Here is a 22,320-nt window from a genome sequence, read left to right as displayed (position 1 = left end):
TCGAACACGTTCAGCAAAGCGCTCAGATAAATGGGCTCGGATTCGTTCACGTTGCAGTACATATTAATGTGCTAGCTGTTAAATTATTTGGTTGGTTATAAGCATATGCGTTGACATTTACTCAGATTCTTAACTTCTTCCCGCGAGCATCATTACCATCGATCATGTTAGCATCTCAAACCGTTGTCGTGCCAGCATGTGCCAGGCCGAGGTCAATCCAGAGATTCGAAACCGCATTGGTTTGAAAATGGCCGCCACGTCTGACAGCAACTTGGATAGCAAAGTTCCCGACGGCATGGAAACCGAAGTATGCGAAACCAGCTGCGACGGTGCGTCGACCGCGCCGGCGGGCGAGCACGCGTTCGACGCAGTCTGCCGGATCGAGGCGACCGTGGTTACAGGGCTGGAGCACATTGCACGCGACGAATGTACCGACAAGCTAGGCGTCCGTCCAGAGACGGCGCGCGGCCGTGTATTCTTCGACCTGCCTGTCGACCGAGTCACTGAGGTGGGTTTAACTAGCGTAGAACAACGCCGGTCTTATCGTCACGGTGTGGCCTGTAGATTTGCAGAGAAGTGGGCGCGTACGAAATAAGGAGCACGTCTATTCTATGGTCGCGTGCGCGTTTGGAAACAACACGCGTACCCGCTTGTTGACCATTCAGTGGGACGCGTTCGGCGTCACTGTGAACCCAAAAGAAGAGAAACGTAAAAATAATTTGAAGGAGGGTATACGTTGATTTCAAGGAACTTTCTTTGTTGCGTACGATTATCCTTAACGTTATGCTTATTAAAATTCGTCTGTCGGAAGAGGGACGGACGCCAACAGCGCTTGATGGCGTTCTGCATTCGGCGCGTCATTTACGGCAGCTACGACAATTTTGAACGCAACTCCATACGCCTTCGAAGGATTCAGAATTGTGGTGTTTAGTACGGGAAAAATGCGGTGCTAATCAAAACAACTTTTGGAAGTGCTGATTTCTCCTTTGGATATAAGAAGCAAACCAGGCTGTCACTTTGGTGTGACGCAAACGATTTTATTCTTACTAAAATGAAGTTATGCAAGTGCGGACGCGGTGTAGTCCCTCTCAGGTTGTGCAGATATCTGAAAATTAAGCATTTTTACTCAATTCCTATTCGATATCTTAGAGGCCTCATTGGCCCAGTAGATATGACCAAAGTCGTCTAATGTCTTTGGTGTGGCGTCCTCCTGTTGAGCACTAGGTCGGAGGTTCAGTCCACAGCGTTCTCGTTCCAATGGAGGCGGAGTCCTGCAACAGCTTTGGGTGCACATTAAAGAATCTCTTGTCAAAACTTGCCCGAGGTCCTCCATTATGGCAGTTCTAATAGCCCCATAGTTCTTTTTGGGCGTTAAATTAATAGAGGTTTAAAAAAATATATGAGAGTACTAGAGTGGCAGTCTACACAACTTGTTACCAGCAGAGGTAGAGCCAGAGCTTGCCCATACTAAACTGACAGGGGGCCAGGACACCGGGAGTGCACTCACAGTTCAAGTGCTTTTGCTATACCAGTGTAAATGCTAGGTTAATGGAAAGTATAGCCTTGCTGTTTCTGGCTAAAATATTGCTTTTATCTGTGTACTGGTACCATGATATGCCACGAAATTTGCCAAGACATTTAGACTTCCTTCTAGAACTGACCTCGAGCAGTACTTACAAGGCAATCTTAAACCTACACGGAAGAAAGCGCTTCCTATATTTTCCACTGTTTGCTAACATTTTTTTCGTGGCTGTGGTGGTAAGATGTTGGTATGGTATGGTATGAAGAACTTTATTTAGGTCCTGAGGGATCAGTCTGGGACTGATGCGGGCCGCTCCCACGTCGGTACAGAGAGGCCGAGCCCCTCTGCCAGCACACGGGCCCTCTGGACAGCCCTGAGTTGGTCCGCCAGCACTTCACTGTGTCCGGCTTCATTTTTGCTCTCCCCTCCAGCAATTTTTTTAGCCTCCTTGGTTAAGCCGCATCAAAGAATTATAAATATGCAATGACTGCGGTTATGGCGAAATAATAAAAAATTCTGGCATAACCTATCTCACGTTGAATGTCGACGTTAATGCAATTAGCCTTAAAGCAATGCCGAATGTATAGTCAGACAAGATTGTCCGAATATATATGATGCACATTCCATTCTGCCCACGACTGGAGAAGTTCTGTAGGATCTTTTTGTCATAGAAAAGTGGCACATACCCACTGACCCAAGTTGGTTCAACAATTGGTTTCGAATTTGGTTCCCTCAGCACAGGAGCCCGATGCTTTACTCATTAGACGATAGAGCACCTAGAGACCCAAGTTGGTAATAGAGACATCGATAGATGGCTGCTGGAAAGTATGTATCCTGAAAATGCTAATCACATTAAAATGATCATAGTCTGCCTAAAGTGCTTGTCAGTTTTGTAATGGGTATTGATAGGTTGATTCATTCATTCACGGATTTTAATGTCCCAAAGCAACTCTGGGGCCATGAAAGATGCTTTAGTGAATAGCTCCGGATCAGTTTTGACCATATGGGGTTCTTTAACCTGTGCCTAAATCTAAGGATACGAGTGTTTTTGCATTTTGGCCCCGTCAGTATGCAGCCACCACAGCCAGAAATTGAAATCTGCGGCCTTGTACTCAGCAGCTGATTACCATCACTGAACCACTACAGCAGATATCTGTGCGTATATTTATGCATATAGGTACACTGCTTTATTTGCCTGGAGGGTATTTATTGTAGAGTGTCCTTATTCTAACAGTACAAATTCTCATTCAGTAGCAGTGAAACAAAACAAAAGGCATTTTGTGATTCCAGTATCAACACAGTCTAATGAAGTAGAAAGTACATTGATCAGGAAACTATGCTTGTAGATACAGGAACTCAACAAAGGTAAAATAGACTGTACCACTTTTCTGCCATTGCATCACGTAATCTGTAAATAGCTTGCCTAGAATCGCTTCATTAAGCAGCCTTTGAAGAGAAATATGAACTTTGCTGCATTTCTAAATTACTCTTTTTGAAGATTTATTCTTTATTGGAAGAATGAGGACGTTGAGGCTAACGGTCTCAATGAGCTTGGCGGGCTCTGAATCCCTTCATGTAAAACAGGGCTAAGAAATCTGTCATAACAACATGAGCTCTTTGTCAACACAAAAAGAAATGTGTACGGTTTGTACTTTGTGCAGGTTCACTGTACAGTCGAACCCGGATATAGTGAATCTGAAAGGGATCACAAAAGAGCTCGACATATAGGTAATTCATTATATCAAATAAAAATTTTATACAAAAATTTTCAAGGGTATTTTACAGATGTACGATGTATACAGTAATTTGTTATATGTGGGTTCGATATATCCGGGTTCGACTCTAGTATGAAATAGACATCATAATAATAGATAAATAGATATAAATTCATCATGTGTAACAATATTGAAGGTGATGTTCAAACAAGTGATAAACTGTGTGTGCCATAAAAACGACCACTGTTGGATTATTTGGGCTATGCATCAACTCTACAAATGAAAGTCCAGTCTTGAAAGGAAACCGATCTTGAAAGCATACATCTCTGGTCCAAACTAATGCTTTTAAAGTAATTCAGTGTACCTTTAATCATCTTTTATTTGTCGCTTGACAGAGTGGTGGTGGTGGTAAATTGACAGGTGTGGCACCTTCAAGGCGTGGACAACCTCTATGTGGTGATCGCAACCTTTTCGAGCATGGAGGTGCCCTCATCCAAGGAGGAAATGGAGGCAGCACTTGTTCCACTAGTGGAGAAGATGCGCTGGGAGACAGGCTTGGAGGTCTGGAGGCGGATGCACCCAAATGCCAAGTTTGAACTGGCCGATTTCTTCCACCAACGCCAGAAAGAGCCTGACAGTGGTGCTGGTGATGAGGTGACAAAGTTTTGCCATTTCTACATTTAGATTGGTTGTGTTCTAATTATGGCAAGCATTGAAGCCAGTCTACTGATGGGTTAAAGGAGAGGTTTGAGACCAAGTATACTAATGAATTCAGGATATGTCTCTGTGCATTGATGCCACTTTCAACATAAGCTGAAACAGTGCAGCCGAAATGAGGTTACACAGAATATTGCCAGCCTTTTGTAGTCTGCCTAGATGAAGCATGGGTACACTGGTGCAGCACAATAATTAGCAGTTTTCATGCACAAAGGCTATCTCTTCTTCTTCCAGAGAAGGCGCATGTACACAATCATCCCTGGATTTCTTGTGTGGAATGCTTCCATACTCTTTTTTGCATGAAAGCTTATCATTTTCCTATGGCATATCAGTGTATGCATGCTTGTCCAAAGGGAGATGAAAAAAGCAAACAAAAAACATTGTTCTTTTTTGTGAAGGCAATATTAGAAACATCTAACAGCTCTGAATGGCTTCCAGTGCATTTATTAGACATCGCAGTGCTCGTACTGTGATCAGAGAGTGCACATATGCACATGTATAACTAAGGAACGCATATTATGTTCCTTAACAATGGCCCCTTTGAACACTTAATATGCTTCACCGCATGACACGGTGATATACCGGTGACGCAAACTTGAGAGTACGGACCGTTATGCTACGCATATTAGAGCTTTGCCTCGCACACACTCCTCAATGCATGTCTTGATCTGAAGCAAACAGAGGTATGCCTGCACTGCCTATACACATGGTTTGGATTTAAATCTGGCTTCAGCTAGCTATATAGCGCATAAAGGCAGTTACGATGCCAACTGTGCTGTGCAACGTGTTTACTCTTCTTCCTTCCTTTTGTTGTGGTGAAGTTGGGGCAGTTTTTTAGAGGATTTATGGCCTTGTCTGTTCAATTGGGCAAAATCAAAAATGCTCCCAAACAAAGCAGGAGAGTTAGCAGGTATGCAATACATACACCAATGCTGCCAAGAAACGATGTGGCCTTAATGAAAAGTCCCATTGTCGGAATGATGGCTCCAGCCTGAGGTTTCCCTTATTTTGTTCTCTGTTGATCACTTGTCACTGTGCATGCCATTGTGAATTTGTACTGGTCAATAGTGAAAGTGTAAATGACAGCTGCAAAGGTACATCCAGTTGTTATTTAAACTAAAATGCACTCATCATCTGAAACATCTCGTAATGGCTCTGATCACATCACTATTGATTGCTGCAGTTAACTTGCTGTTTCAGCATTGCTGCGCTGCACCCCTGTTACTTTGAGTTATACTTTCATTTGCTACCCAACCCCCTCTTCCTGATCAGAAGAACAGCCTTTAACTCAACGCGAATTTGTTGGGCCAGTAATGCAACAGTACCATTCATTAGCAATTAGGAGGTAGCTGAGAACCTATGACATTCAGGCATTGAATACAAGGTTCTCGGCAATGCTGTTTTCAGTGAGGCAAAGAACAGAAGCGGCCATGCTACAAGGTTTGCCAGCAGTCGTGAGAAAGAAAAGTGAATGGTCTGTCTTTTTACATGTCTGTTGTCTTTTATTGCACTAACATGTATCAAGTCAAAAATAAACAACTAGCCAAGCAACAAGTGAAATTTATTGCTCTGCCCTCGTGTAAAGCTGGATTCACATGCCAGATGTTATTGTGGATGAAAATAATCACATGACACGACATATGCCAGATCACTTTGCACCTAGCATTCACATGACAGAGGAGAAAAACTGGTGATTACACCAATGAACTACCTAATCCTTTTCATTTCATAATAGACATTCTGTTTTGTGCAAAGCCAAGAATTAGTACTTCAATACAGAATGGGACACACACCACAGAGACTGCAAACTAACTGTAGTCTTGCTCCTTAAGGCAAAGGCACGAATGAATGCAAGTGCAAGTGTGCCGTGCTCTCTCACTTGCAGTCATCGAGCGAGCAACCACAGCCACACATTTCTGTTTAGCACATTTCAATTAAACGAGTTACTTGAATGGGATTGAAAATAGTTGTTTCTAGAATTGGGTATTTTGGCATTTCTAGCTGAAAATTTCAAAGGTGATTTGGCTTGCTGCTATATATTGTGAGTCTCCTTGTATGAACCAAGTGAGCAGTGTGGGAATGTGTGATAAATAATCCCGTGATGTGCAATCCATAAGCTCAAATCATACTTCAGTTCGTCGTATGTATCCAGTTCAACGGCTCACAGACTGCAGATGCACCATTTCTCACACTTGAATCCGCCATGTCACTTTGCTATTGAAACAGAAAGAGACTGACAAGAAAGAAGGCCCCAAGTTTCGGGTGACCTGCCATCGGTCGGGCGAGAATCACAAGTTCACCTCGATGGAGGCGGCGGCCGTGTTCGGGGGTGCGGTGAATGACTTCTTCGGCTGGGGCGTGGACATGCGCAACTATGATCTGGAAGTGGTACTGCACGTGGACCCTGGCTGCGTGTACGTCTGTCTGACATTGACCCAGGCCAGTCTGCACCACCGGCACTTGGAGCACTTTGGACCCACCAGCCTTCGCTGCACTATTGCGTACAACATGCTCAGGCAAGTGTTGTGCTTGTCATGCTTTCACTTTTTAGAAGTAGCTTTACTTACCTTGGACCCAACTCAAGCTTTGCTATTCAAATGCATAGTACTACAGCAACCTGCATATTTATTCTAACAGACCCGTTGTGGTAGCTCAGTGTGACAACGGCATTCTGCCACTGAGCACGAGGTTGGGGGGTTCAGTTCCTGACCAAGAGGGCTAAGTTTTTATGAAGACAAAATGTAAAAGCACTCGTATACATATGGTACACTTGACTGGTTGCTTTTCAAGGCTCTAGATGGCTTTGATGGCACAGTTTACATTTGGCGGGTGGAAATCGTGTTCTCGGGACACGTGTCCATGGTTCATTCCGAGCACTGCACTCCAGCTCAAAGCACACAGATGTGCTCTCACCTTGTGAGCTGAGAGCATGACCAAAACAGAATTCCGGTCATGTGGTTCCTCCGATTGCTCTGGGAGCTGCTGAACGTTTGCGTCAAGCAGGCTTTCTCTGGCTCCAATCTTGAGATGACTTCGCATCGTTGCAAACCAAGTCAGAGGGCAGCACAAATCAGTCAAATGTACTGTAGAGAATGGAGCAATGAATTTCGTCACCATGCATAAATAAAATATATTTTCAAAAATTTACGGCTGTGAGCAAAAACTATACAGACCAGGGATTGTGAGATAAAGCAGATTTTCTCCTCTGCCTGTAAATGCAACTTGAAATTGAGGACTGCAGTCCAAACTTGGCATTGCAAACTTTCTAGTGCACTTATCAATTTCAGTTTACGCGTGTTAATTATAAATATTTTTTTTTTTGCCAATCCTGTACTCAGTATAATCTTGTTCACGGGTGTGCATCACTTAATGAAAACTCGTCAGTAGCCGCTTGTAGTCCATCACCGCTAAACATGGTGATCGAGCAAACGGCAGGCAACGGGCACACCCACTGTGTCTTCAGCGTGTTTCTCACTGCAGCTGACACACATAAAGATAGATGCCCATTATAGTACGCCATGTTGGTCAAAATTAATCCAGAGCCAACCTCTACAGCCCTTCTCATAGTTCCAGTGTTGCTTTGGGACTAAACCCTGTGATTCAATAACTTATTCCAACAGCTTTGCGATATGATTTTGGGCTTCTTGCTGCAAAGTTGTTGCTTAAATTTTGCAACATGATATCACTTTTTGGTAAGCATTGTCCAGTAATATACTTGGCATTTTTCGCTTGCCCAGTTTCTCTTGAAGGAAACAAAATGACAAAAATGCTGGCCCTCCTGTAATCAAGAGTAGATGTAAGCATGAAATGGCTATTGGCAAACCAGATTGGCTGGAGTAATTACGCATATTACACATAACCATCTCTCAGCCATCTACAGTGCACGGGACGCTATCGAACTGGTTGCAGCATGGCGCCATCTCTCGAAGGAGGCGACGCAAAATCCTTCACCGCGGAATTCGCGGACTGCTGGTATTGAAAAGAGCACAGACAACCCTGTCTAAGCACCAAAAGATTACAATCAAGTGTATGGTACAGTGTATCAGCCTTTTGAATGTCGCTATTGGAAATGACGAACTAAACTTCAGCATACAAGAGGTTACAGCTTAAGTGATATTGTGAACAAACAATAAAAAGAAATCTGCTTTCTTATTTTTTTCTTTTCCGACTTGTTTGGACAGTAACTAGCATATCTAATGCAGTCCTGTACAAGGGGTTGAGGGCCAGAGACTGCATTTTCTTAAGTTTTGACTGGTTGCCCAGATGATCTCGTTTTGCTTTTGCAATGATGCCCAAATGTTCTCGTTTCATTCTTGCCCCCATTCTCGTCTTAAGTGCCTGGATAACGGCTCAGGATATTGGCTGAAGGTCTCTTGGAGGTCGCGTACAACAGTAGCTAAAAAGCATTCCATGCTTAAAAACCACAATTGTATGTGTACCTTGTTATCATAAGAGCGGGCTGCTGCAAAACATGAATTAGCTTTACTAGTTCTCAGCAACAAAAGCTCAGGCCAATCAGGCAAATTGATGCAGGGCATTTGATCAGACACACCATGTGATGCATGATGCAGACCGGAAAATACAACCTCCCTGCAAAAAAATAGAAGCATTGTAAAGTCCCATACCTTTTTTTTTAACTTGTTAGAATGAAAATGTGGGTGCTTGTACATGGGTAATATAGACATGCTCTTATTAATGCCCACCTTACTGTAGAAAATGTGCCTATTAAAGGTTCTACACTTTATCTATCTGCTTTAAGAAATGTTAGCCATAACAATTGTCTGTCATGTAATAAATTGTAGCTTAATTGTGGGTCACAAGCTTTGTAGTGTAAACAAGAAAAGAATGGACAGGAAGGGCACAAGTCCCTTGTTGTCTAATTTGTGCTGTTAAACCGTGACTGTGTCAAACCAGCAAAGTGGAACATCAGTGCTTGTTTATACAGTAAAATTTATTTAAAAACGTCTCATCCAACATGAAAATCAGTCTCTTTAACATTGCATTCAGCATTGAAATCGGCAGTTGTCTTCAAGTGTTGTTAAAGCTGATAGGTAATTCCCTTGACACAAGTAGTATACATTTAGCCTAACTCTATACAGTCTTTGCTAGGGCCCTTTGTTAGATACACTGAAGACACCTTGCATGCCACAACACATGTGTATTGTTGGGTTGTGTAGGAGGGGTCTTGTATTGTACAAACAGTGTTTAAAAGCTTAGAAGATTGAGGAATGCTTTGCATTCTCTGAGGACATCAGGATTGTTATAATACAAGGATACCTTTTTACTTGGTTTTGCCCCTGTTGATTTCTTATCATTAATCCGTCATGATTGGCTGATCCTCATGCTAATGTAAGCAGAGTGCCGTTTCGACCATTGCCTAAGCGGAAAAGAGTTCGAATTTCCTGGTCCAGAGTTTTTAAGGGCCCCAGCACATGGTTTAACAACAGGTTCGGTCATGCACACAATCTCTTCAAAATTTTTGTCAAGGACTGTATTGTTGCAAGTGAAATTTCAGAGACCATAAATGCCGTGAAAGAAATTGTTTTCCAGCCTAAACATGTGTCCTTAAATTTAGTTAGTGCAATGAAAGTGTGCGTCCAATCAATGCACGTCACAACTACAGGCTGCATGGCCATGCCAGAAAGAAAATTAAAAATTTTTGGCTGCTGCAATGGTCTCTAAACTGTTGCTTGTGATGGTGCATGTTCCAAACTGTAACAGCATGACTTGGGACAAAAATATAAATCGAAGCGCATAAAAAAGACAAGTGCTGTCTTTTAACTGAGAATCAACTGAACTGCAGAGAGAGCTGCAATATGATAGTGCATGAGCGCAATCACTTGGTTTTATTTTATATTTCACAGGCTTTCTTTAAACACTGCAAAAAAATCACCACACAGCATGTACGTTTCCATAGAAAATTGGAGCGGTCGTTTCTGAATCCCCTCTACAATGTAACAAAATGCACTTTGCCCTGAAGTAAATATTAATAATTTTGCATAATTTATCTTACTTAACTAATTAAGCAGAATATAAGAAATACTGTAAGGAGCACCCCACATGATGGCAAACCATGCGGTTGACCACTTTTTTTAAACTCTTGGTTCATGTTACGTGAAACACCCTGTGTGTGTGGGGGGGGACAGAGGTATATTTAGCATGTGCAGCACAGACCAGATACCTATGAAAAAACTTGACTCACTATCATCGATACACATCTGCCCAATGCAGATGTTTCCTGTGACAAAGTGAAAGAAGTTTGCTTACACGTGGTGTGCCTTTCAGTGCCATTTGGACTCCAGTGCTTTCACTTGTGTGTGCCCCGCTGCAGGTTATGTGATCTGAAGCCGAGTGACATAGTGTGCGACCCCATGGTTGGCGGAGGGTCCATTCCACTGGAGGCGAGTGTTTGCCACTCTCAGATTATTGCTTGCCAATTTCGTTTTCACAACAGGAAAGTTTACTTGCCATTTCTTCAGCTATTATGGATGCCTCTTTTTATCAGTACTCTCATAACATTGAAGCTAGGGCTGTGTGTGCTACCTCTGTGCAACTTCATTGTAGTTTGCATGAAAGATTAAAAAATTCTATAACGCCGTAGCTGCTTTTCACTGTAGCTTTTCAATGCAGCCGCGTTTCACTTGGCCGCCTACCTTGAGTCTGTCATTTCCTTTCACCATGAGTTTTTACTCGGTCTTTCCATGGCCTAAAATGATGTACAGGATTGCAGTTTTGTAGTGATGCCTCTTCTGTTTTTACTCTTTTTCGCACTTTGTCAGTGGTCAGATGCTCTGCCTACTTTACCAGTGGTATCAGCAGCAGTAAACGGTGCATAAGAGTGGCATAAAATTGAGTGGAAGGCATCGCTACAAAATTGTGGCCCAGGATTATGAGTGTAAACAATATCAGTGGAATAATAGGAACAAAAATGTTTGTTTTGCCAATAATACAAAGCAGTGAAGTAATAGCTGGTACAGTATTAATCTTGCATAGTTCTGTGCTTTTTCAGTCATAGTAAAAATTTTCAGATGCACGCAAGCAATCTCCTTTTGAGAAGAAAACATTTGTCTGAGTTGTCTGAGTTTGTGGAAGTGACTCTTCTCAGTAATGGTGAAATGGCAAAAACATAGCTTCTTCCTCCTCTTTCCTATCCACATTTTACCACTGCCTTTATTTCAATTAGAAACACCTATGTTCTAATTTATGGATGAGCTACAGAGGACAGCGTTAGCCAACCATTGTGCATCAGCCAGTAATGGCAACTGGACGTATAATTGCACTCTCCAGGAACTGTATCAAAAGCTGTATTAACATACAGCTCTTTTAGCAGGCTGATCTATTCCAGTTCTTTGCTCACTATTGTGGAAATTCAAAGTTTAGATAAAGGACAGGGCAAACATGGATTAAGCTTATGGGAGTTGTTATGGAAGTGGAGTGCCTAGTTCAGTCAAGGGCCAGCACTGGAGTCTCATTCAAGTCAAGAAGTATCAAGGTGACACACATTTGGGAGTGTTGCCGCCAGGCTCTCTAGCATATATTCCTGCATACAGCATTGCGCGCAGTCTCAACGTTAGGGTTCACTGTCTTTTTGCATAATTATTGTTTGTAATGAGCACATTGTGTGTACTCTTGCAGGGTTGTGTGAATTGGCCCCAGACTGTTTTTGTGTGCGGCGACAACCACCCTTTAGCTGTGCAGCGCACATATGACAACCTATCTGCACTCAACGAAAAGCGGGCCAAGGCAAGTCCCGAGGGCAGGTGCGTATTGCACTAGGACATCTTGGTGAGCTGGTTAGCACATTTCTGTTGGCATGATTGACTTCACACATAAACACAAACCTCGCAAGGAACATCGATGGAATTATCTGAGGACTACCAGCAAAAAACAATTTTTATCAAGACTACTTGGCCTTATCATGGTGGTGATATTTTTCGTCCGCAGCCTCCTCTGTTTTCGGGAGTAAGCAATCGAGAAATGCTATGCATCTTTGAATGCACGCTCTGACTGATGCACAAATTTCTGCTATTAGCCTTGCTAAAGTGCGCTGCCCCTGAATGTTCGTTGTGTAACACATACTGATTGCAGATACCACATAATATCAAAACACTAGCCTAGCTGTTGTCAAGACGTTCATTTATCAGGTGATAAATGAATTTAACGGTACACTCTATTTGTGCAGTTGCAAAGTTGCATATTTGTTCAGTTGCACAAATGAGGGCAATATGGTATACTCATGCCAGTCATTTTCAGTTCAATTCAAGTTAATTTCACTTTCCTGAGAGAGGAAGATTTTCTGGATTTTTCACAGCTTGACGAGGTACTGTAAACCCAGGCAGTTCTACATTTCTCATAATACACAGCATGCTGGATATGCGCAGAAGAGTATCGAAAGGAACATGATTCCCTGTACTACTAGCAAGTCCGGAGGGCGAACAGATGCACTGTCAGCGATGACTATGGGTTGTGCAATCCAGTGTGGCTCAGTGGCACTGCCAGATCTTGCAATGCACTCTGACACACTGTGTTGTATGTAGTTTGCGGTTATGATATCACGGTTGCCGTAACATGTATAATATGGCGTTACTAGCAACAGCTGTCATGAACATGGTATAATATACTTCCGTTAATCGACCCTGTTGAGACCGACAAAATTGATTGAATTAACCAGAAGGTGGAACAAGGTGCAGAAAAAACACCCAAATTGGTTCATTTGGCAGTATATTCACATTTCTAACACACCCCCAAATCAAATGTGCACCCACTTCCTATGTATACAAAGTAGAAAACTAGCGTAGAACGACATTAAAGCTCCTAAACAAAGTAAGAATCTAACACACACCCGGTTTCTTATTTAGAAAAATGGGCAGGTATCAAATGTGCATTGCACAAATGAGGCCGGTTTCCTAACTAGAGCTTCGCCACATGGTTTTATAAACTCAGCTTTGCTGCATTACATATATTTCGTGAAAAAGCAGCACATTTTCAGCGTCCGCCACCCGACGTCCAAAAACTAGCTGTTCGCCACCTACCAACTTTCTCCAGGTATTTGGCACCCAGCTTACACTGCCACCGGAAGTAATCGTGTGCAGCATAGAGCGTGGACGAATGAGATCGTAGCAGTCATTGGCTCATCAGTTGCCTAAGCCGAGCTCGTCTGGTGATGATGACTCCTTGCGGGCTGTGTCGTTGGCATACTTGGTGGCGTTTGCTTGCTGTTGCTTGCATGGAGTGTGGGGTGACGAATATACAGCAGTGCTTTGCGTTGGATTTTCAGCCACACAAAATTCGTTGCAAAAGTCCATGGAGGTAGCTTTTATGTGATAAAGCATACAAACACCGCGAAAGTGGTTTTGATATCCTGTCCGATTGTACCTCGTAGGTGATTTTCGGCCCAGTGCTCCTGAAATAAACAAAAGAAAAGGCTCGTGTTAGAATCAGGTGGATAATGTAATCAGACATAGTGAGGTATGGTTATTGCTTAAAAATCTTCCTAGGACAGGCTGAAAATAGCCGTTTTTGTCAGGAAGTTGACATGTGTTCAATGCGTTCGTTGTCTCCCAAGCTGCGCAATGCAGACGCTGCCACCAAAGAAATCTCTAATGGGCTGACTGACTGGTCAAGCTCAAATTATCCGGTGAAGGCGAATTTTAGGATCGAAACAACGAAAGTTTAGGCCCATAGAAATGCGTTGGTGCTGTCTGGGACCTTTGAGTGGGAATCAAATCAACTGAATAATCTAATTAACCAGGGTCAAAGTAACGGAAGTCTACTGTATATGTAGGCGCACCTGCTTTACTGAACCTAGCCACCTGGCTCCCTTTAATGGCCCACTGGCAGTATTCTTGAGCAATCAGCTTTTGGGTACTATATCAGCTTCGAGAGATTTCACGACTCAGCATCATATAGTACTTTGAAGTATGCAGGAAACCACATTTTTGGCTATGTTGGAAGATAGCTAACTTGTCATAGTGCCAGGAATGTTGTCGGCTGTAACACCAACACACCCTGTGTCAAGTCATTTGAAATCTCGCGAAAGTGATCGCTCAGAATGTCATTACAATGCTCAAAACAGTTCGCAGCAGGGCTTGGTAAGTGGCAGGATATGGTCACCTGTTGGATAGCACGGCTCTGTGTCCCAATCACTGATGCCTAACATTCGTTCCCACAGTGTGTGGAATCTACATGATTTTTTCTTTCCACTTTGTTATGTAGAAAGTAATGTTTTCCATAATTGACTCTAAAATATTGCAGTCCTCATACGGCAGCATCTGCTCTTTGAACTTCAAGAGGCACATGCCACACATTATGGGCTCACACCTTTTGCAAATAGCAGCTGTATTGGCTGCAGTACCTGATGGTGTCTGTAATAAATACAGAAAACTGGGCTAGTTGGAATTGCATCATTAATAAAAAAATTCCACCACTTAGTGGAATAAAGGAAGGCAGAAGTATCGATAGAAAGCAGCAGGACAGAAAGAATGCTCTGGTTGCTTTCTGTCCTTTTGCCTTCCTCTTTTCCACTAAGCGCTGGAAACATTTTACTGATGGTAAACTTCAGTAATGTTTGCTTTCAGGCTAGTTGGTGACACATTCTATGTCGCAGTGTTACAGCACATATAAACATAGAAAAAAAACCAAGAAGGAACAGGACAAAGTACTGACCACAATTCTTGGGGACCTTAGACAAGTTCTGAGTTGTGGTCAGCACTCTGTGTTGTCCCTTCTCAGTTTTCCTTACGTTTCTATGTGCTGTAACAATGCTACAAAAATTACTGATGGTGGCTGTTTATCTCATGGTGTTGCTGCAGCGGCCAGCTGTGCTTGGACGTGTGCCAGTGGGATGCGTGCTCCCTGCCGTTCAAGACTGCTTCTGTTGATGTCTTCATTACTGACCTGGTAATTGGCTCTCGATGACTCTCGGCCTCATTGTTTCGCTTAGACAAGGAAGCCTTGTAAGGCCAAACTTAGTACGAGGAGCTTCGAGAAAATAACTTCCAATTAGTATTTCAATACTCATAAACATTGAGGGAAAAAACAACAGTGTTTATAATGTCAGATTGAGTAGTGCGTGGGCTCTTTAGTGACATGTGAAGCAGCATTGCTTAGGAAATTGTCACAGCACTGCAGTGAGCCTTCTTGTGCCACTTCCTGCTGTGCGAAATCGTTACAGTTTCTGGCAGGGCAACATTTTGACAGCAGATTGCTGTTGGCACAGAAGTGATATCCTGGTTTCACTCATTGTCGGGAGGCCAGCATGACATTGTCAAACATATCTTTGTGCTATGCTACAGCTAATTTTGTAACGAAACTATGGTTCATACTAGGAAAAGCAGCCTGTGCATCACTGTCTGACATATAGACTTTTTTTTTATTTGTGAGTGTTATTTAAAATTTTTTTGGAATTTATTTTCTGGACAACCCTTGTACTGTGAAGTCTTGAGTTATGCACAAGTGTAGAGCACGGCAGGTCACTTGCGCAGAAATACACAAGGTGGCAGTAGCATGAAAAGGAAAATTGTCATCCACCAGAGGGTAGCACAAAGCTGCTAAGTAAACCCAATACAGCTTTTTAAGAAAAGAAAGCTTTGTACTTGAAATCCGTGCTTTGTTTGTCATAGCACAGCACTGTGCTTTTTTATGCCACTCATTACTTTATGAGATCGTCGCGGTTTTTTGTAAGGCTAGATTTTCTCAGTGATGCAGCTGACAGTAACATCGAGGCTGCAGAGGAAACACAATATATCATTCTGAGAAAAAGCTTTGCAGTTGAAACTGATATGGATTTCTTCTGTGGCTTCTCTCTGGCAGATGAGAATTCTCCCTTCCTGTGTAGAGCGTGGGCAGATTTTTTTCTCTTGCAAGTCTACAGTTGCCAAGCTTTGCAGCGGATGATTTGTGATTTCTGGCGCTGGCACTTTTCAGCACCCCTTTGCAGCAAACTGGCATAACTTCAGCCAGCCTGTGTAGTTAAAGCACCAGCAAAGTTAAAAGCTGCACATCAGAGTGTTCCCTTCAACATTCGACAGCAGTGTACTTTATGGACAAGCGAGATGTACATGCAAGATTTAGCCTTGATTGAGAAGATAGAAAAGATTCATCTCGTGTTGATGGAAGTAGACATGGGCACAATTGCTCTCCAGTGTGCTGCTCATTGGCCATGTCAAGCTGTATACACTGCTTCATGTTAGATGATCGAAGTGAAGCAGCATTTGACACGGTCAGTCCCTGTGATGGAGACCACTTGGGAACGAGTAATGGCAGCTACCTTTCTGAAACAAGATTGTTCGACCACTTGCTTCGAATGAGATAGTTATGGAGTCAGTGGTATGGCATTTACTGCAACCGTTGGCGACAAGACCTTTTCTGTGCCTTCCGTGACCGTATTTTTACTTGGAATGCCCAGAAAACTAGCAAAAGAAAACCTAAAGAAAAATAACCATTTGATGCTCTCATCCTTGTAATGCTGTGCTCCTCTGTCAATTTGCTGTAATTTTTGCTCTCATTTTTCCAGCTGTTAGGCAGGGTTGCTCAAGCCCCCACATGGCTTCTGCAGGCCCAGTTTTCTATTCACTGTTTTATCAACATCATCATCATCATCATCATCATCATTATTAGCAACTCCACACTCACTAGTGCTGTTCTTGTTTGAAGGGGCATGTGCACAGGCCAGCCATGTAATGTGTAGGCACGATAAAATTGGGAGAGAGCAGAAAACAAAAGTGAGACAAATGATGATGTTACTGCTGATGATGGTGCTTGCACAACATTGAAAAGCTTTACTGATGAATGAAAGACGTTAGATGAGGTGCCATGACACTCTGAGCTACCAGCGATGTTGACAAAGAGACGTTACTCAAAAAAAGGCTTGGCTAACTCCCACTACTACATGTTTTGCAGTGATAGCAATGCTGCAAATGTTGAAGAATGAAAGGGCAGAAAGCAAATGACAGGCATGTTACTGAACAACGGTGGGATTGGGAGACCGATTGCGAGCGAGGAAGTGTGACGATGCATAGCCATACCTGTGGGTTTTTGTGATTGTATCGTAAGAATGCCCAATATTTATAGCTTGCTTACAATTGTTGTATATGCCGATATCACCAAGCGCTGCCCCAAGCACAGCATCATCATCGGGGTCTTCCATTTTCTTTATTGTGCTTTGCTAGTGGACATTGCTAGACCTGCTGGGCATTCCTGCCTGTGTCTTTCGTGCAGCCTTTCGGCAAGCGAATGGGCTCTCGACCAGACAACCGTATGCTGTACCCCAGGCTGCTGCAGGAGCTGGCTAGAGCTGCCCGTCCTCGCACTGGGCGAGCAGTGCTGCTCACTCAGGACAAGAAGAGCCTGTCCCTGGTAAACATCTGCGTGCTTTCTCACTGCAGTGCATTGGGAGCGTCCTTGGAAGGTTCAATAGGTTCACTGCAGTAAAGGGAATCGGCGCTGGCCAGGTGGCGCTACGGCAATCTGAGTGTGCGACTAAAATATGCCGATGGTGTTCGTTTGAGACCCACGAAAAGCACAGAACATTTTTAGCAATAACAGACTCGTGCCTCAGCAAGACTGCCAATGTGCGACGTGTCCAGCAAAGCTCTGTGCGTGTCCATGAGCATTCCAAGAAGTACACGTGCTCCTGCTATTAGGTGCACAAATGCCCAGTCAGTTCAGTCGCTGGATACATGCCTCAATATGAACGTAAACTTGCAGGCGCAAAATTTCCGGTTGTGAACATGCATATAAACTACCTGCATGTGTTTAAATGAAAGACCATGGCACTGTATAGCCATACCTGTGAGCATTTATGATTTTATCGTTTTAGCGTCCAGTTTAGGGTATAATTGTTTTTGAAAGACCACAGAACACAGTCCCCAACTGACTCCTCAAGCTGTTTTTTCATAACTCGTGAATTATTCAGACCTACCCACATCAGTGCCACTCACCCATTGAACCAATGCACAAAGATAACTGATTTTCTGATGGCTTTTAGTAAGTCTCAAGAATAAATGTAATGAATATTTCCATTAGTGTGTGGCGTAGACCGTTCTTCTTGCGACTGTAGAGCAGGGTGCCTGTTCGTAGCGTCTCTACTGAACAATCTCCAAGTTCTATAAATATGCAGTCAACAACTTGAGTAATTAAACACTTTTCAGTATTTTTTCACCAAGCTTTATCATTTCTTGGCTTCAACCATAGTATTTTCAACTGTCAAAGTTAGGAAGTCTGCCTAATGCAGGCAAAAAGAGAAGACTACATTGACACTCTTCTTCATTGCTGCTTGCTTTGCCACAGTAATCTCTAAGGTAACTTTTCAGGTAAACTTGGCCACTTGTGCTGAACTCCTTCTAAGAAAATTCAAGTGAATAAAGCTTGAAATTTCTCTCCCATTTGCTTGCACTAAATCTACAGTAGTGGCACTGCATCATCGTGATGTCACATCGTTTATGAGTGCCAGAAGTGTAAGTGTGAAAGCATAACATGCATTGTTTTGAAATCTTTTGTGTTACCCGCTGTGGTTGCTACGTGGCTATGGTGTTGGACTGCTAAGCACGAGGTCGCGGGATCGAATCCCGGCTACGGCAGCCGCATTTCAGTGGGGGCAAAATGCGAAAGCACCTGTGTACTTAGGTTTAGGTGCACGTTAAAGGACCCCAGGTGGTTGAAATTTCCGAAGTCCTTCACTACGGCGGGCCTGATAATCAGAAAGTGGTTTTGGCACGTAAAACCCCATAATTTCTTTTTTAAATCCTTTGTGAATCCAGAGGTTGGCGCCACCATGCCACGATGCATGTCTGTCATGGTCCCCAGATGTGTGATGGGATTTTAAATTGTGCAAATCAATCAATTATACTATGAGGTAGCAGTTTCTCAGCCCATGTGCGGGTGACCATGTTCAGTTTGTAGAGATACAGCTGCTTGGCAAGTTCACTTGCTGCGCTGAGTAATAGCTGCTACTGTTAGTTGACATGTATGTCTGCAAGCACATTTGTTTCACAAGTGCTCTTCACCCCCATGTGTAGAGTAACAAGCGTACGAAATTGAATGTAAGTGCCTTCAATGGGTGGATGCAACACGCTGCACACGTCAAGCACACAAGACAGCACAGCCATGGTAAAAGTTGCAGCATTTCTGTGTTGATTTTTTTTTTGTTTTTTATGTGGTTGCATGAATACATTTTCTTTTAATGGCCTATGGCCTTATACCCTCTTTTGTTCTTCCCCGTTCTGGCATTTCCTGCTTCTTTTAACTGTTCTCCACCTTCATTTTCCCAGTGCAGTCAGCTTCCATAACATGACCTTGCATAAGAGTCATGCTGAATGCAACTGCAGCCTCTCCAGGCCAACTTGTATTCGCTGGTAGTGTGTCCGCTGGGCTAATAACAGGAAGATTAAGGGGAACCAAATGGCTCGATTATTGTTAGTCACAGCCACATGAAGCCAACAGACAAGGAAAGACAGGGTAAATTATAACGGTTCTTTTTGATTGAAGTGTAGCAGTAGCAAGGTAAACATGAATTAAAGTGTATGAGAAAACAAGTTGCCATGAGTAGGAGCCAAGCTCACAACTTCAGCTTTAGCTTGCAGTGCTCCAGCATTAAGGTACAATAATAGCCGTCCTCACATCCAATTTCTTTATTACGGCTGCATTTAAACTAAAAGGAGCAGTTCATTGTCTCTCTGCTATCCTTGTCTTCATTATCTGTTGGTTTCATGTCCTCTGCCCCAAGTCTTTGTGGTGCAGTCAAATGTCAATATAATGAACATAGTTTTAACAAAGTAAATGTAAAATTGTGAAGTGACCGCAAGAAGACTAGAATCGCTGCACAGCAGATGATGAAGGATCAACTGGGAGGGAAAAAAAAAGGAAGGAGGGAGTAGAAGAATGAATTGCTGGAATAGCCATCAACCCATGCTTATCTCTTATAGAAATGCTTCTTGTCAACATCAACGTGTAAGGAATATATGCTTAGAGTGAATATCGAATACGATGAAATTTGGTGTTGAATTAGGCTTTGCTATAATGAGGTTCATTTGTTATCGAGTTGCTACTGCAGAGTCCGTCTGGTGAGTGTATCTGCATTCTCTGTGCTTGACTTTCTGTATCACACAGAGGTTGAGCATGAGAATACAGAACCTACCACGGGTTAAGCGATATTCTGTGTTATTAGTCCACCTGCATCCTCGTTCACACACAATGGCGCATGTGTACAGGCCGTGGGGCGGCTGGGCCGGCTGTGGAGGCAGTTGCGTGTGCACGGTGTCAACGTGGGCGGCTTGGCAGCGGCCATCTACGTTCTGCGGCGCACTGACGTTGCCCTGTGAGGCCACTGGCTACTCCAACTGCCACTGCCGACTTGTTTGACAGGAAGGCTACCAGTCAAGCCAACCTGCTGGTTCAACGACTTCCTATATGCGACACAAGGGCCATGTGTGCGTACAGTGTGACAAGCCACAAAAGAGTTGTGACAATCAGTGACTATTCCTTTGTTCCCGCTCTGCTCCTCTCAAAAGCACGAGGAGGGCTAGCGTACGGGTTGCGTGTCAGCAACCTTGTAGATGTTAAGAGGACAAGTTCATGTTTGCTCTTGGTGTGCAATAAAACTTGCCAACTTGCTCTTGCCTAGTGGTTTTCTGCATGCGTGAATCAACTGTGCGAATTTATCTGTTTACTTACTTCACTAATACTGTCGGCCCTTTACAGGGTTTTTAGCGGAGTTCATAAGAATGCATGTATACTGTTGATAACGTTTGTTCGACCCTGACTGGACCGACGAAGTTGATCGAATTATCCGGCGGGTATAATTGAGTAAGATGTATAAAAAATTCTAAAACACACCACCGATCCATTTGGCAGTATTTGCCAGTGTAACGCGCCCTGCAAATAACATGCTCGCCAAATTTCTGTGTTTACAAATTAAAGAACACGTAGAAGTTACATTAAAGCCCCTAAAAGAAGTATAAATTTAACGCGCACCTGAGTTTTTATCAAGCAAAATACGTGTTGCGCGATGACGGCTGGTTTTTTAAAGTCAGCTTCGCCGCAGCACACTTGTGTTAAGCAGTAGAGCGTACAAACGCCGTGAAGGCGGTTTTGGTTTCGTATCTGATTGCTCTGCGCAGGCAATTTCCGGCAAAATGTTCTAATTATAAAGACATCCACGCATTAGAATAGAGTAAATACCATAACCGGACATTGTGAGCTACGGTTATTGCTTGAAAATCACCCTACGGCTGGCTGAAAATGGGCGTTTTCAACGGGTGATGACGCAACGCATTCACTGTCTCCTAAGCTCTGCCGAGACGGACACTGCCACGGAAGGAGTGACCAGAGGGGTGAGGCGCGTGCTTGCTGACTGGCCAAGTTCGAATTATCCGGTGAAGGCCAATTTTAGGATAGAAATAATGAAAGTTTGGGCCCATAGAAATGCATGAACGTCAGCCGGGACCTTTGGTCTGGTTCGAATGAACCAGAGTCGAACTAACGAAAGTTTACTGTACTAGCATGACAGCAGGGCCAACGATCAAATCAAAATAGTTTGTGTCAGAAAAACAAAACAAAGCAATGCAGTGAAAGTAACACTAGGACACCAAATACCAGGAGAAACGGACAGGTGTACCAACCAATAATTTGTAATGATATTTAATTGTTTCATTCAGGACTGGCACTAATTGTTGTTTATGAAAGCATCGACTCGTGTACAAGTACAGCAATTAAGATAGGCGAGGAAATTCCACTTATTAATATCTTTAGGGAATAAAACGAAACATATAATAATCGGTGTGGGCAGTAGGATCAGCAGGGATGAACATTGAATAATGTTGCCTAGGGGGCTTCATTCTGATGAACCTCCAAATAATTTGTCCAGTTGGAGAAGACATGCTTATCAGTAATAAGATAAGCTCACTTTAAAGTGTCTCGAGGGGCCAATCGCGCGACAATTTTGCGTGTATTGGTGGGCTTCTTTCTCGCTTGAAAAACACTTGTGTAGCACGTATTGATCAAGAGAAAGCTGTATCGGTAGACATTTCTCATCTAATTATAATATTTGAGAAGTTCATTAAGTATAACTAATTATTCAATTAGGCGAAATGCAAACAATAATCGGAGTATCCCTAAGCGGCGGCAAACAACTACCTTGGTTCTTTCCAGCTACGTGGCATTTGCATTTTTTTAAATCTTGGTACGTAACAGTTAATTGGGACACCCTACATATGTACCACAGGCCACTTATCGAGCTTCACGAAGAACTGCTCGCATGTATTTAAATACACTATGCCGGTAAGGCAACCCGCATTTTTTTTTTTCATTTTAAAAAAGACGCTCTGCTCCTTTCGAAAATCCTTAGACATTGCCAAAAGGACACCAAAT

General features: G+C 43.1%; 1 protein-coding gene across 1 annotated transcript; it reads left to right on the top strand.

Moving 5' to 3' along the window:
- Nucleotides 1-176: 176 nt before the first annotated feature.
- LOC142557616 (tRNA (guanine(6)-N(2))-methyltransferase THUMP3-like) lies at nt 177-20,565 on the top strand. Its single transcript, XM_075669580.1, has 8 exons — nt 177-508; nt 3,658-3,891; nt 6,181-6,470; nt 10,286-10,355; nt 11,590-11,714; nt 14,766-14,853; nt 17,173-17,310; nt 20,163-20,565. Exons 1-8 carry the CDS (start codon nt 197-199, stop codon nt 20,271-20,273), a joined length of 1,368 nt encoding a protein of 455 aa, XP_075525695.1. The 5' UTR covers nt 177-196; the 3' UTR covers nt 20,274-20,565.
- Nucleotides 20,566-22,320: the final 1,755 nt, after the last annotated feature.

Source organism: Dermacentor variabilis, chromosome 9 (assembly GCF_050947875.1).
Source record: "Dermacentor variabilis isolate Ectoservices chromosome 9, ASM5094787v1, whole genome shotgun sequence".
In the NCBI taxonomy this organism is placed as follows: Eukaryota; Metazoa; Arthropoda; class Arachnida; order Ixodida; family Ixodidae; genus Dermacentor; species Dermacentor variabilis.
Note: the sequence above shows the minus strand (reverse complement) of the source record. Positions and strands in the feature narration are given on the sequence as shown.

Excerpts from the sequence above, each read along its gene's own strand:
- LOC142557616 (XM_075669580.1), top strand. The coding sequence starts at position 197 with ATGTGCCAGGCCGAGGTCAATCCAGAGATTCGAAACCGCATTGGTTTG. Across the intron at positions 3,892-6,180 it reads ACAGTGGTGCTGGTGATGAG|AAAGAGACTGACAAGAAAGA; the intron begins GTGACAAAGTTT and ends CTATTGAAACAG. Across the intron at positions 6,471-10,285 it reads ATTGCGTACAACATGCTCAG|GTTATGTGATCTGAAGCCGA; the intron begins GCAAGTGTTGTG and ends GCCCCGCTGCAG.